The 16972-nt window shown below is 37.7% G+C and overlaps 1 protein-coding gene across 3 annotated transcripts in view; it reads right to left on the reverse strand.

Annotated features, from left to right (window-relative positions):
* Carmil1 (capping protein regulator and myosin 1 linker 1) overlaps positions 1-16972 on the reverse strand; it is a 286802-nt gene that overhangs the window by 129262 nt on the left and 140568 nt on the right. For all 3 annotated transcript variants that reach the window (XM_042683832.1, XM_042683831.1, XM_042683833.1), the window contains exons 6-9: positions 15239-15336; positions 14823-14893; positions 14490-14563; positions 3881-3956 (exon numbers count right to left, since the gene is read on the reverse strand). In XM_042683832.1, coding sequence (XP_042539766.1) covers positions 3881-3956; positions 14490-14563; positions 14823-14893; positions 15239-15336 — 319 coding nt within the window. The remainder of the gene's footprint in view (positions 1-3880; positions 3957-14489; positions 14564-14822; positions 14894-15238; positions 15337-16972) is intronic.

Raw genomic sequence — 16972 nt, forward strand, 5'->3', positions numbered from 1 at the left:
AACTTTTCTAGTCAGGTATCTTGTAAGAAAAACCCTCTCCAGGAAACACACTAAGTCCTACAGCATCACAGATCTCATAATTCTTTTATCTATCAAATTCCACTCCTACAATGCTTTTTTTGCACTCTTTCTAAGCTTCTAATGAATCCCGGTGGACTGATGAGCAAAAGGAAAAAATAATTCAAATTGATTTGATGCCTACAATTTATACTATGCTGACAGTGGTGATTTCCAAAATGGTGACCTCTTATCAGTATAATGTTTTGTCTCACAATGTACATCCAAGGAAATTTATCTACTGCAGGGTGTCATGGCAAAAAGGGACTAGATCAAGTCTTTACAAGGATTATTCTTGTTTTCAAAAACAACCATGAGATCACTGCTACCCTCCAAAGCATCCAGAAAGTTAATTTACAGCTACAGAATTTTGAAGATTAAATGTACACATTAAATATAAACACAATCATAAAAATTAGTTAAAGTGTATGAAGTCAGTTGCTGGTGGCTCACATCAGTAATCCTAGCTATTTGGAAGGCGGAGATTGACAGGATCACAGTTTGAGGCCAGCCCAGCCCACAGGAGGCGGGGAGGAGTTTGCAAGACTCTCAGTGGAAGAAGCATCTGTCAGCCCAGCTACAATGGGAATCATAAAATAGGTAGATCTTGGTCCAGATGCAAATCCAGGCAAAAGAAAAAGCAAGACTCTCAAAATAACTAATGAGAAAAGGATCTGGAGGCATGATTCAATAATAGAGCCCCTATTTAGCAGAAATGAGGCTCTGAGTTCAAACAATAATATCACTAGAAGGGAGGGAGAGAGGGCAAGAGAATATATAAAAACATTATCTAACTTTCCCTTAAGATGTCACTGTTACAGTAAATGATTCAAAATTCTTTTATACTGCTGTTATATCATCTACATGAAGAGCATTCTGTTCTATACTGAAGAATCTATATATAGAGATGAAAAATTTAAGGAGGTAAGAATGAAAATGTGTCTATGGCATGCTCAGCCATTGGTTTAGAGAAGGAAATATATATAAATATATATATATACATATTACAAGTGAATACAATGGCTCTCCAAAAGGTCACATTTAATTAAAAATAAAAATATCGAGCATTAGTAACACTATTTTTACAATAAAAAAACATTAAAAAATATATGACAAATTTGAAATCACCATGAAGTAAGAAATAAACTAGTACTTCAAAAAACAAAACAAGCTGGGCACTGGTGGCTCATGCCTGTAATCCTAGCTACCTCAGGAGGCTGAGAACTAAGGATCTCAGTTCAAAGCCAGCTCAGGCAGGAAAGTCTGTGAGACCCATCTCAAATTAAACACCAGAAAACCGAAAGTGGTACTGGGGCTCAAATGGTAGAGCGCTCGCCTTGAGCTGAAGAGCTGAGGGACAGTACCCAGGCCCAGAGTTCAAGCCCCACAACAGACAAAAAGAAAAAAAAATTGAACTTTGAATTAAAAAAGAACCACATATATTGCTTCACATAACCATTACTGTATGAAGACTTTTTTAGAGAAACAGTGATACACACTAACTTGCTTGAGTTACAATACTCAGAAAATTGAACCAAGATCTGAATTCTATTGCTATTTTAGTGATTCAACATTGGCTCCTAACCTAGTATGTTATTTAGGCTAGGAACAAATACTTTAAAATTTTAGTTCACATTAACTTGAAATGAAACTATTCATTTCTGTCATGCACTTCAAGTTTTAAAACAATACCTAAACAAGATGTCTCTGTATATTGTTCTATCCTTCAAATAAACCCAAATAAATCCCAGAAAATTTTCTGGGATTCTCTGCTACACACTGTCAGAAAATAAAGTATTTCTTTTTAACTTGGGGTAAAACATAATTCACTATTTGTTTTAAGATTTGTAGCATATTTTAAAACTTCCATTTTAAAATATCAAAATTTCAACAATAACTGCATTGTGTATTTTCACATTTACACCTCAACAGATAAGCAGTAAGGACAAGTCCTCTATTCCTGTCATAGTTTTTCCTTCCATCTAGGACAACCAAGAAAACATGCTAGCACATGCAAGCTTTGATTTCCCAGGAAATGATTCTGTGTGTATTTTCTGTCCTAAACACTAATGCAACTGAAAGGAGATGATGACTAGGAGAAAGAATGGCAGTAATCCAACACTCATTCATTGGACACCTTTCTGAACTAGTGACTTGGAACAATTACCACAAGTACGGTATCTACAACCTCCTCAGAACCCTCTGGAGGCTCCATTTTCAAAATCACACACTTATGTGAATGTTTAAATGAGCCAGGAAATCTAACTGGGTAGTAATCCATTGTTCTCCCTGATCCCACAATCCCTAAGCTAATCTACTTCTCATTCCTCCAAAAGGTTCCCTCTCTCAACTTTCAATCTCTCTGATTCCAAACTCTGGCAGTGGTCCCATCCCAGCATGCAGGAAACAAGAGGCTTCCATTCCCAGGTTGGCCATGGTAGCTACCTGCTTCTTGCCTGAAGGCCCCTGATTCCCATACCTGCTGCCAAGCACTATCATGTCCAGCTGACTTCATTCCCATCACTGCCTTACCCACATCTGTTTCTCAACCTCTTTGCTAGTCTGATTGTGATGGTGATGATAATAATTAACAGTTATGGTATGCCTGCAATATGTTAGAGACTATGGTAGAATTTCTACACACAAGTATCAGTTACTCATCTCAACAACCTGCAAGTTAATTATACTTCTATGTTCATTCATCCATTCAGCCAATGCATTTATTCTCTATTTATGAAAACAATTTTCAGTGAGAAGCCACTTTAATCAAAAAGATACTCTGAGACAAGCACAAGATAGAGATAGATAAGACTTGTGCTCCAACTAGCTCACAATAATAGGTACACAGGAAGATGGAGACTTGGAAGATAAAGTAATGTATTTAAGGTCATACAGCCTAAGAACAAAGAGTTAAAATCTGAAATATGGCTTCTGATTCCAAGTCTAAGCTCTTTTCTTACATTACGTTGGCTCCAAATGAGTTCAGCCCACCAACATGTCTTTAATGCCTTAAGCTACCTCTACTCCAGGCAAATTCAGAGAACAAAGTAGCCTATTGACTAGCCAATCTCAATCCTCTATTTTTTTGCAGATCCACCCCTCTCCCCACATATCCGAGTCTATGGTCTCTGAGACCTGGAGTTTTTGAAGTGAAAGTCTCCAATCAAATAATATTTAAGCTATTTCTGGTCTTGAATGAAATATCCAAAAGCTAACTGCAGATAAGTATCTGTCTGTATGGCTCCTTTGAACTTGAAAAATCCCCAACAGAGCATCTTATTTCTACTAGTAAAGAAAGAGCAAATAATTGGCTCCTCCATCTCTTAAGAAAACATTTCACTTCAACTGCATTTCACTTGCATATAAATCTGCCCTCAAAGTGCATCTACAGAATTAACATCAACTATCTTAACTCAAAAGGACCAACTGTACCTTGTTAAGATTTCCCAAAATTCTTAGAAAAGGAAGCATTATGGAGATAAAAATCTAAGATAGAAACATAAAAGCTGTTATTTGGAGCTGTGCAAATGTAACCTTAATAGTTTTGCTAACTGAATGAGTGTATACTGAAGGCTACACTAAATATCTTCTGTATACTAAGATTGCCTGAAGCAGCTGAACAGAAGGAAATCGTTCTCTGAAGAATCTCACATTACAAACTTTGCAAAATGTTATGCTAATCACTTACAGGAAGATATGTTCTCAAAAATGTATGCAGCTAGCTCACCAATATGGGAGAAAAGCAAAAACCTTTTTTTAATTTTATAATTTTCAGGTTTTTGAAATTCAGCAAGCAATAGTCACTGGTACTTCAGTTACTTACCAATTTTAGATCCTTAGAGGACAGCTTTGTGAACCACTGATTGTATTCCAGAGCAGCGATGATAGGTATTAAGTCTCTAGAAGTAGAAATAACAAAAATATATACTCATCACTCATCCAGAATAGCTACATTGGAATTGTGTTTTTGACCCATGAAATCCAGCTATAGTAACATGCTAAGTCCCCATTATTCAAAAGCATAACATCCAGCTCAAACTATTTTGGTCACTAGACATCAATTAAGTTCTCTAAGACAGGTCTTCAATATGGTGTAAGCTAAATTCCCCAAATTTGAAATAAAAAGTCTGTATGGGTTCTGATTCCTTGTTCTAAAAGAAATCATACACATAATTCTATACTAACCAGACGATGATTTTCTTACCTCTACTTCCTGAGTAATTGGGAATACAATTGGACTACTATGCAAGTCTTGTGAAACCAGACAACTTAATTCTAACTGTAGAAATAAATCTCTTTCATCAATTCTGTAACCATCAAGTATCTCTCATTCTTTGAGAGAGAGTTTATGCTGTGATCAAAGATGGTGTCTAACCTGAGAACTGAGTCAGTGACATCAGCCGGATTCTCATTGCTTAACAGGCATCCTAGGACTATTTGGTAATTTTTATAGTTTTCAGCAGTGATCACACAACAAGTATAATTCTGTCTAATAGAGTCACCAAGAGAGGGTAGTGAAAACCAAGTATTTACATTCACAAACTGTTATGTTAAACTGAAACTTCTTTATACAACTACTTTTGCAGTACTTGCTGGTATAGAACTCACTAAATTGTACAGGCTAGTTTCAAAGTCTATTTTTTTTTTAGGGTGGAAGTCAGGAGAAAAACAAAAACAAAAACAGAATTCTATTCCTGGAGCCATGCCCTCAGCACTTTCTGCTGTATTTTAAGACAAGATTTTGTTCTTATGTTGGAGCTGACCTGGGCCATGATTCTCTTATTTACACCTTCCACAGAGCAGAATGACAGCTGCACAACACCATACTCAGTTTGTTATTAGTTGAGTTGAGGTCTTGCAAATTTATTAGGGAACAACACAGATATCCTTCAGTAATAACACACAGTGTTCCAAGCAAGGTTCAAAAAGGCCATGCTCAGCTTCTGGCTAGCTTGGTCTCTTGCGAAGTTCACCCATGGAACCCAGCTGCTATGCTGCAAGGAAGTCCCGGCCACATGGAAGGACCACATCTAAATTTCCCAACAGAGCAGCAGCAATCATTAGACATGTGAATAGAAAAGGCTTCACAAAACTTGCATGGTGGTCCATTCTTATGTTCCCAATTACTCAGGAAGCAGAGTTGTAAGAAAATCATTGTTTGATGTATAAGAACAAACTATATCAAAAAGGGGCTGGAGGCATGGCTCAAATGGTAGAGCACTTGTCTGGAAATAGGGAGCCCTGAATTTAATTCACAGCATCTGGAAAGTGGTGTGTGTAGAGGAGAGAGTCTTCCCCTTTAACTTACAACTATTTTTGTTGTGGGCCATTAAGGTTGAAGGGTTTATCACCCACACCAGAACACAAGCTATCTATAAATAAGGCTTCTCAGCTATACCAAGGATGGACTCTAGGACATGTAGCCATAAAAAGCTTTTCAGCAGAAAAATATTTCAGAAAGCTAATTTCTGTAATGCTGATAGAATGTACCAGAGGAAGATAAGTCTTCACAAAACAAGAGATAAGGCAAACTAGAAAATTCTTCACAAAGTGACTTATGCAGGTAATCTATCCCAATAAAGATATTCATATGCTCATGATAAAACTATAAAGGAACATATAGGCAATGATTTTTCTCGTGATAGGGAAGTAGTAACGGGATTTTTAAAAAATCAATATAAAGGAACATATAAACAATTATTTTGACAGCGAGGGAGGTGGGGAAAGGAGGCAATGCACTTGGCTATTTCTTGACATAATGGTTGAATTTACAATCATTTGGATCCTGGTACAATCTGTACATTTTTCTCTAAGGAGACAAGCACAAGAATGACTTTAAGCAGCATTGTTCATGATAAACAATAAGCAAATCAACATGTCTGATCAACTGTAGAATGGATAGATTGTGCAATGTTCATACATTAGGATCCAAAAGAAAAACAAAAGTGAATACATGATAGCTTTGCCCATGACCACGGAAAATCTCAATGTCTTAGTTATGCTTAACCCCTCTCAACGTGGCTGGAACATGCAGAGAATGAGAAGCTTTATGCCTGAGCTGACCAGGTGCTCAGAAAGAACCTAGCAAACACTTACATAAAAGTCAAGGTCTGAGGTGAGGGACTCCGCTTGAGCCACCACGATGGCTACAACAAACCCAGTGACCAAAGATCAAGGAAACTCAGTACTGCATATGGTACAGAGTACTATGGAGCCAGAAAGGATCAAAACCCCACCAAGTGCCTAATTACACAGAAGTTATCTGACAGTCCATAACTAAATTCAGTTTTAAGTGTTTCCCATCCTAGGAACATAGACATAATGAGCATTAATTGGGCCTTCACATGGGTCTTATTACTGTGTTGAACCGTCCTCCCTTCAAAGAACTGGCTGGATTTCCCTGTTGGATTCTGTCTGTTAGGACTGAGCCTTTCTTGTGTTTTACTGCTGTGACTAGCTTACTTAGGTAAAAAGATTTCCAAACAGCAGGTGTTATCACATGAAATGATTTTTCTCGTGATACAAAAGTAGTAACAGGATTTTGTTTTTAATCAACAGTTATTGACATTTATTGTGCCTACAATTATGATTTGTCTTGACTTCCTGAGAGATTCATTTTATGTTTGGGTTTGGGTTTTGTTTTTTTGGTTTTAGTTGTTGTTTTTTTTAATTTGGGGATTAAAAAAAAATCTCAGGTATCCCAAGATGGACTCAAATTCATAATTCTCCAGCTCTGCCTACTGACTGCTGGGATTATAGGCATGTAACACCGTGTCTGCCTCCAAAGAAACTATTAATTCTGATGAGACAGTGGATCTTAAAAGGGAAGATAGCATTAAGAAGTTTCACCCTCCCATGAGTCTTAGCAGCATAGCATTTTTCAGCATACTTCCAGAAGTTGCTTGCTAGAAATGTGGCTTAAGTGGTAGAGTACCTACCCAGCTCAAAAACCTAAATTCAAACCCCAGTAAGTATTGCCACCAAAGAGAGAGAGAGAGAGAGAGAGAGAGAAATCTTTTGAAGACTCCAAACCTTGAGGGAAAAAAAAGTCTAATATTAGTTTCTTTCATAGCCACTTGATATAACTAATTATTAGTTGGGGGTTGTAACAAAAGTTGGGATTTTTATAAGCTACTCCTTCCCTTAACACTCAAATGAGAGAGAGAGAGAGAGAGAGAGAGAGAGAGAGAGAGAGAGAGAGAGAATTGCTAGCAAAGCAGCTCAAGTGACAGATTACCTGCCTAGAAAGTGAGAGGTCCTGAGTTCAAACCCCAGCACCACAAAAAAAAATTAAAATTAAAAAATAATCAAGATGTTCTCATATCTCTCCAAAAGAGAAAATTATCATTAAACTGACAAAAGCATAATAGAAAAAGTAATGAACTCACTTCATAATTGTTTAAATGTGAGTGGCTAAGTTTATATATGAAATCTAAAAAATTTTGGAGATAAACATTTTGTTACTTTATGGTTTTATTTGCTCTAGTTAAGAAAACTCATCATCTTTTATATAGCTATTCATTTAAAAAGAGGGTAAGCCTTTTTAGGACATGAAAATAACTAGCGCTTACTTGAACATTTTTTAGGTACTAACATGAAATATTATACATCTATTAATCCATATAGTCTTCACTGAGATCCCAGGACAGAGATATGATTAACTCTCTTTGACAGAAGATTCCCAAGGTACAGAGAAGTTAATGATCTAAGCATGATCACAAAGTACAATCACCCAGCCAGCATGACTCATAAGGTCATTGTCTTCAAGTCTGTGCTACCATTTCACTAATGACTAACCTATTTCCATATTATCAAAAGTCTTCAACCTGCTGTACTATACTGTACTGTGCTGTACTATACTGTACTGAAGAGCTGAGGACAACATATCTGACATCTGTAGATTTTTCAAACTAAAGAACTGAAACTTCTCTTATCATATATGTGTGTGAATATATATGAATTTGTGTGTGTGTGTGTGTGTGTGTGTGTGTGTGTGTGTGTGTGTGCGTGTGTGTGTTTCAGTGTCTGTGTGGCTATATCAGTGCTGAGCTGAGTACCATCAGTGCCGAGTACCATCCCTGAGCTTTTTTGCTCATGGCTAGCATTCTACCACATGAGCCACAGATTCACTTCCCGCTTTTTGTGGGTTAACTGGAGGTTAGAGTTTGATGGGCTATCTTTCCCAGGCTAGTTTCAAACCACATTCCTCAAATCTCAGCCTCATGAGTAGGCAGGATAACAGGCTTAACCCACTGGCACCCAGCCTCTAATAATATTTAACCAATTCTTTGGTTTCCAACTTTACAGTTAATACTGATTCATATTCTGAAGTAACTGTACATTCTCAAGTAATTATTGTGCTCACATTACTCTAAACATCAACAATACACTAGTAAGCTGGGCAGTGGTGTGGGTATGCCTAGTCTCGGCTGCTCTAGTAACAAGGACTAGAGGATAGCTTGAGCCCTGGAGTTCTAGTCAGCCAAGGTAACACAGTGACACTACTATCTTTTAATTTTTTCTAAAAAAGCTTTGCAAACAAAGTAATACTTGAGGATTACAATGCAAAAACAAAGCTGGCAGGAGATATAAAATCTAGCTCTCTAGACAAATTCTTCTTCTTCTACATTACAAATAATCTACTGAATCAGCAGTTCCAATCTCATCTTTCTGGGGACTCACAGGAACTTCACTTTCCAGTTACTATTTGGGGGCCAAATTTCCCTCCTTGTTCCCACTCCTCTAGCTGCAATCTCTGAAATTTTGAAAACACTGCAACTTTTAGACAGTGTGGAATACACCAGAAAAGCGTTAAGAAAAAATTAATAATGGACCGATTTGAAGGATGTCTAGCAAACTCCACAATATACAATGTGGGACAAGCACAAGTTGAACAATAGATCAATACATAGCATTGTGATTATTTCTAATATACCAGCATACTACAGTAGAGATGACCCCCCACACAAGATATCTTACATACAAAGTCTCAAAGGAAGTGTTTCATGTAAGCATAGAGTCATGCTGGTCTTTATTCTCTGCGCATAAACACAATGGTACACTCACTCCTGTGGAAGATTCCTAGCATCTTTACTTGATTACCCTTCCCTGGATAATTGAGAGTTCCTGCCATTTTATGTACTTTGGAAATGGGAATTGAAAAGCTTTAAAAAAGCTGAAAATGTCATGATTTAGTTAATTTCCAGGAATCCATGTCCTGCATATATTAACTTGCCGGTTGGACCACTTATCAACTGTGACAAGGACATGATTACATGAAATCTTTAAAAGATCACTCTTGGAAATATCTAAAGAACAGTTTGTGCTGTTCTGGGGCTTAAACTCGGGACATGGAGCTCGGGACTGTCCTGGAGCTCTTTCACTCAAGGCTAGTGGCTCTACCACTTTAGCCACAGCTCCACTTCTGGCTTTTTAGGTCATTAATTGGACATAATAGTTTCACAGACTCTACGCCCAGGCTGGCTTTGAACTGATGTCCCATGTCTCAGCCTCTGAGTAGCTAGGATTACAGCATGAGCTACTGGCACCCAGACAAAAGATAATTTTGATCATTTGTGCCTAAGAGCATGCATGCTTAGCTATAAACCATACATGTGTGCCACTGGACTGATTATGTTAGACTTGGTAGAAAATATACACAAATAAAATGGATGAGAAAAAACTTAAGTCCCAATCCCCAATGTATCATCTTATTTGCCCTACATAGTTCATCTATGGAAGACCTATATACTATTCATACATTTAGAGAAATTTAGAAAAAGAAACAGAAGCCAACGCTAATCATATCAGACCAAACACCATCTTCTCTCTCCCTTGGCTCCTCTTCCTCCTCCTTCTCCTTCCCTCTCCTTTTCCCCTCCCCTTCTGTGCTAGTACTAGGGTTTGAACATAGCACCTAGGAGCTGTCCCTTAGCTTGTTTGTCGAAGGCCATGTGAGCCACAGTTCCACTTCCAACTTTTTGGTGGTTAACTAATAAGAGTCTGATAGACTTTCTTGTCTGGCCTTGTTTTGAACAGTTGTCCTCAGCTCTCAGCCTCCTGAATAGCTAGGATTACCAATCTCTTCCTTTTTAAATGAAGCAGGAATAAAGTTACAGAGCTCAGATTCAGAAATAATTACACCAGTACCTACAGGACAACCTTGCTAAACATAATCCACCCTCAGAAATCTTTCCTGGTTGTATCCCATTTAAGAATGTCACCTTGATGAGTTAGAAATATGACAACACAAAAGCCTGAGTCTGCTGGCAGAGCTCTCATGAGCCAAGTGGAAACTCAGTGAAGCGTGTCGAGTCTTTGGAGGATTGATGAGATTAGCTCCTCTTAAAAATCTTCCAGGAACAAGAGAGATCAATGCATTTAAAGCTGTATGTTCTGTTTTCTTCAGCATCATTACCTCTGCCCTCATCATTCCTTGTCACTCCAAATTATACTGTGATTACATCTTTTAACATGTCAGCTCACAGACCTTCAAGGTATCTCATGAGAAATATATAAAAAGCTCTTTTAAATCTATGCCTCTTGTTGGCCCACAGATACATAAACCAGAACAAATTGTGCAAATATACTTAAGTAAAGCTTTGGGTCCTATAAATAATATGTGAATGGACATTTTGGCAAGTAGCTGCTAATAACTAACAGGATGGATGCAGTCTGGTCAAAGTCACCATACTTGGATGCTTATTCAACAAAACCAGGCTGTCTGGCCCTATATTCACTACTGACTGATGAATAGATAGATGGAAGGCAGGCCCCTGAATTAGAGTAAAGACCAGCAAATTATAGCTCATAGGACTTATTTGTGTAAATACAGTTTTATTGCTACCTTTATTTATAATATTGTCTAGGGTTGCTTTCAAGTTGCTATGGTGGAGTTAATACAGATGTTCCTCAAGGGGTACTTCCTAAGAAGTCCATTGCCAGTTGAAAATACTGTAAGTCAATTTTACCTACCTAATCTACCAAACATCAGACTTTAACAGTACAATACACTATAGGATTATTTGATGTTTCCCCTCATTATCTCCTGGTTGACAAGGAGTTATGATGCATTGCTCAGTGTAGGGGGTCAGGGGTATAGCTCAATGGTAAAGCATGTGCTTAGTATATACAGGACGCTGAGTTCAATCCCCAGTAACACAGAGGAAAACAAGCAAACCACAGAGCATCTCACCCCACATACTGCTAACCTAGGAGATCAAAAATCAAACTTTAAACAAGGTTCCTACTGAATATTGTTTTCAGACCACTGTAACGTCAAAACATCCTTAAATCAAACTATCCTTAAAAAAGTAGATTATTTTTGTCTGTCCCATTAGCTCAGTGATTATAGAGAAACACAGTTTCTTCAACCATAAAATCAGTGAATTCACTTACAGGAAAACGCAGGAAAGTTTTGACAAAGCTTCTTGATTTTTAGATAGTAGCTATATATTTAGTATATTTAGTGGCTTCTTTAGTTATCATTTACTGATCAATAACCAAATGAAGCTCAATGAATTAGCAGGAAAACTTAGCACTGATGGTATACATTACCTCTTAACAAAATAGAATCATAATGGGTACAACAAGCAAACTAAATGTAAAAGCCACTTAAAGCTGACCTGCAGTGCCTTTATTCCTGTAGATCAGATGTTGTCCAAGTACAGTCCATGCCCTCCTAGGGGAACCTGAGATCCATTCAAGAGGTTCCCAAGTTCAAAATGGTTTACACAGTACCAGAACAAATCTGTCCTCTTTGCTACACGACCATTGGCATAGATGGTATAAATGCAATGCCAGGGAAAACAGCTAAGTCCAAACCAAGACAGACACCAAACTGTGGTGGTATACTTCATGGCCACATGCTCACTTTGTTTCCAAACAAATGTCAGTGTCCTTCTGGAACAGCGTTGATGGCACAGTGCAGGCTATTCATTTTATGAAATCTAGTATATGAAGTCTGTATAACAAATTGAGGACATACACACACAAAATGCTTTCCAGATATCAAAGTGACTACTGACTATTCAATAGAAAGTTTTACAAGCTAGTTAAAGCCATAAGCAGAAACAACAGGGCATGTTGTGAAATAAAAGACAAAATATGGTTGTTCAGATCAGAGATTGGCACACAGTCTCTCCAAAGCAAAACAAGTCATGCTGAAGAAATCACTTGATAGGGACATTTTTGCAAGCAATAAAATTACATCTTTCAAGCAAATGTTTGGGTTTGAGAAAACTTCTTTTTGCAACAAATAACATCTGTGTAAGCATGTAATGTTTTCCTATTCCTTAATTTTAAAAGAAAAAGAAAAAAGCCATCTGTAAACTAGTTATTTAGGAGACTGAGATCTAAGGATCAAGTTTTGAACCCAGCTCAGGCAAATAAATCCATGAAACTTTTATCTCCAATTAACCAACAAAAAGCCAGAATTGGAGGTGTGACTCAAGTAGTAGTACACTAGTCTTGAGTGAAAAAGCTAAGGGAGAGCCCCAGTAATAGTGGGGGGCAGAGGGTGCGGATGGAGGAAGGAACCACCATCACCAATAACAAATAAAACCTGATGCTGTGGCATGAACTCAAGTCCTTCTACATGCTGGACAAGTATGTTACTAATAAGCTACATCTCTAGCCCCTTAGTGATGTTTTTTTTTTCTTTCTTTTTTTTTTTTTTTTGCTTATGTGGTGCTGAGGAATCGAACCCAGGGCCTCATGCATGCAAGGCAAGCGCTCTACCACTGAGCCACCTTCCCAGTCCCCCTTTGTGATGTTTTAAAAGCCACAAATAAGTATTTCCAATTTGAGTTTTAGTTTCTAATATGTTAACTAATACCAGATATGACCTATTTAACAACAGAGAATCATTCTGAAGAACGTAAAGGATCCTGGGAGCAAAACTATTAAGACCTAACACAGGAGGTCCAAATGTTCTTATCTTATTTCATAGGCAATTTGTTTTATTGGAAAATATTTACAAAGCAAAATATTTCCCTTTTTCTTTTTCAGTTCAGGTTTTTATGAGCTACACAGGAAACATCTTGTCTAAATGTGACAGTAAGAAATTCCCTCTCATAACAAAAAAAAAAAGGAGAATAACTCTAAGCATGATAAAGTTGCCTGCACCCAGAAAAGGGACAAATCCAACCTTGAGTATCTGACTTGAAGCTCATCAGCCACAACCCAACAAAGGACAACTTGCTTCACCATCCACCATGGACCCAGGCTGGAAGAAGAAAAGGTGAGCCACTCCGTGCTTCCTTTCCTCATCCAATTCATCTGGCTAGAGTTCTCCAGGGACCCCACACCACTTGGCACTTCCAATCAGGTAGGTGTAAAAACTCATTTCAAATGCCATTTTTCAGGGTAAAATTCTGGTGGTGGCAAGAACTACCAGCAGTACCAATTCTCTGTGATATCTCAGTTGTCCAAATAGCTTATGTAAGATTCAGCTGTAGTCTTTGATTTCTCTTAATTCTAACCAGCCAGAAGAGTTATTGAGATGCAATGCATCACACCAGGGGGTCTGGTGTGCCCCCCTAAAACAAGTAGCAACATATAAAAAGGTGATAAGATAGAGGTAGGTAGAATGGACATTTTGGAAAGGGTAGCAGCAACTCTGGACTTTGAGAGCCAGTAAATTTGATTGTCTTGCTCACAGAAGGTAAATTCAAAGGCAAGGTTTCTATGGGACTTGAATAATACAAGTCGGAAGGCTTAAAGCTATTCAAGTCAAGATCATAAAACCTAAAAACAAACAAACAAAACTCTCTAAAGTAACTAGTGCCAGGTTTCATGGTTTTATTTTCAATAACACAATGGATTTACTGGCAAATTGATTTTCACCAGTGTATGCATAAATACCCAAGCAATCTCCAATTCATAAAGCAACTGTGCACTAAAAGTCATGTTAGACTGTCAACCTAAAATTTTATTGTAAAAATAATGTTATACATGGTGATTAGATAAACTATCACTAGTTTTACATAGAAAAATTAAGTGGCATTGTGGCTCAAGTGGTAGAGCGCTAGCCTTAAGAACAAAAAGTGGACATCTCTCTTGAACTTGAGTTCAAGCCCCAGTACTGGCACCAAAAAACAAACAAAAACAACAACAAAAGAGAGGTTAAGTAATTTTACAAGTGGTATTGGAACTTAAAAATTATACTACTTCCATGGTAAATCTCGACATTTCCTGAATAAGAACTCTGATTTGGGGCATATTTATGAACCTCCACAAGCCATCTGTGGTGCTAAACATATTTGAAATGATTACTTGAAAGGCAAACCTAGAGATTTGGAAATTCTCCTGATTCCTCTGTTACAAAGCTTCTCTGGAGACCATGCATATCCCTCAGTGCCCACACAGACCTGCAGCTCTGAAAACAAGACTTGAGAGTAGAAAAAAAGCAAAGAAAATAAGAAGTGGCTTACCTGTGATCAAGATGACTGAAATCCTGCAAATTCAATTCCCTGGTGTCTTGTGTTAGATAAATCGTATCCACATCCTGTGTGAAATAGAAGTCATCAATGTCACTAATCCATGTATGTGATCAGGAAAATAAGACAAATGCAGATAATCAGATCATTACGGAGGCAGATTTCTTATGCAATCTAAGGAAGGTTGGTTTTAACAAAAACAAAAAAAAAATGTAAAATGGGTAGGGAGGAAGAGGGAGAGTGGAAAGGAGTGGGGCAGAAAGAGAGAGAAAGCAAACATGAAAATATTCTCCAGGTATGTACACATATGTACACGGGTCCACTCACCCATTGTACTTCTTCCTTGTATGAGAATCCAAGCCAGTCACAAACACAGGCATACATCTGAGAAAATCCACCTGAAGTACAAAACAGAAATGCTGTGATGTTGACAGGTCTTCACCAAAATTATTTTAAATAAAAACCTCTAAGGGTTAAATCTGACCAATGTTGACAATGCTGAGTATCCTTTCCTTTGGAAAACCAGCAAAGATTCTTCCCCCTTTTTCTATGGTAAGCACATAGCAGGATGCAATACAGCTTAAATATAGGATGTTCGTCCACCAATCTAAAGACTGTGTGGTACTAATTACACCTTAAAACTAACTGTACCTTCACAGTAGCAAACCAGGAATAGACTTAACTTCCTGGCAGGTGGACATCCATCCAGCCGCTTATATTTTGGTTTTAAAATGCATGCTCACCACAGGGGCCCTGCTCTGCCACGGTCTGGCTGTCCCACAGAGCCTGGAGGCTGGCCAGGCGCTCAGATGGCTCCATGGAGACTTTTTTCATGATTCTCCTAAAAGATGAACAAAAACAACAGATTTCAAAAATCAAGTGTTTGGAATAGCACATTGAATTTTATTTCATCATTGACTTTTGTTGTTGTTAACAAAGATGGGATTCACTTCAATTTTAGCAAACATAATTCCATTATATGAGCACTAAATATGATACTGAACCTCTACATGTAAATACTAAAATATATATAATATATAATACTAAACCTCTGTATTTAATTTCTTTATTGTTACTACTAAAGGTCTTTAAAAAAACTCATCTTGACATTGCTTAGTTGTTTCATAATGTAAGACTTTGCTAGAAAATGGTATTGTCTACTTACTGAATTATGTTTATGATATAATATTATGTTAAGATATATATTATATATCTTCCAGAATTCAAGTACAGAATAGTTAAGAGTACCCGGTATAAATGTCCATCAAGAATGTGATCATTTTTATATTCAAATGATGGTTGTTTTTAGTGTCTTTTCTCCTCGGCTACAATTCTTCTAGGGCTGAAGCTCAATCCATCTTCTCCCAACTTCTATCCTTCTCCTCCTCAGAAGCTAACAAAGCCCCTGCCAACACATTCAGAGCAGTGATCTAAAACACAGCCTACCATTCCAAAGTGTTATTATTCATAGAACTGACAAAATAGAAGACTTCATCCCCTAGGGTAATTGGGAAGAGAAAGAGGGCAATGCCTGTAAGGTTACTAGCACAAACTGTGGTGCAAGGTAAATTCTCAATAAAAATGTTAGCTGGCACTGTTGCAGTTATTGCTCACTATTCACTTTATTAATAACTGGTCAATTCATTAATACACTCAAAAAACTTGCCAAATAGATATAGTGCATTAAGACCTATTTCTAACCACAAGGCAGACAACAATAAATAAAATAGTTTGTTGACAAACTAGAAATCTACTGAGAAGCGGACAAATAAAAAATACAGGAAGAAAGATGCCAATATAGGGGAAGTGTGGGCAAGGAAGTAGCACTGTATTTATTCTCTAGTAAAGGGACAGGAGAGGGCAAGGAGTTTGAAAATGTTCTTCAATACATAATACAATAACTTTTATTTGGAATGCTTGAGTCTAGAAGTATTCAGGCAATGCTCTAAAAGATTGAGATACTGGAGTATCTGAGATGTTCCATTTAGATATCTGTGCTAAGAGGGACAGGAGACAAAGACAAAATCAGAGCAGAGGGAAAATGTGTGAGTCAGGAGCCAAAAAAGTCCTTTGTAGTTGGGTGCCAGTGGCTCATGTCTGTAATCCTAACTACTGAGGAGGCAGAGGAGGATCAAAGTTCAAAGCCAGCCTGGGCAGGAAAGTCTGTGGGCCTCTATCTCTAATTAGCTAGCAAAAAGTAGAGATATAGCTCATTTGATAGAGTACTGACCTTGAGCCAAAAAGCCAAACAAGAGTGCAAAAGTATAAAGCCTTGAGTCCAAGCCTCCTTACCAGCAAAAAAGGAAAAGGAAAAAAGTCCTACATTAGAAATGAGAAAGCCTGGACTCACCAGAAATTTGGTGTAGTTGAAACTAGTGAGAACATAGTGGTCGAGAGGGAGAGGAGTATCAGGAGGCTGGGAGGCCAGGGTGAGCCTTGCAGATCTAACCAAAGACTCTGGGTTGTGTTATTAGGAC

Source organism: Dipodomys spectabilis, unplaced genomic scaffold (assembly GCF_019054845.1).
Source record: "Dipodomys spectabilis isolate Male_0828 unplaced genomic scaffold, ASM1905484v1 ptg000085l, whole genome shotgun sequence".
NCBI lineage: Eukaryota > Metazoa > Chordata > Mammalia > Rodentia > Heteromyidae > Dipodomys > Dipodomys spectabilis.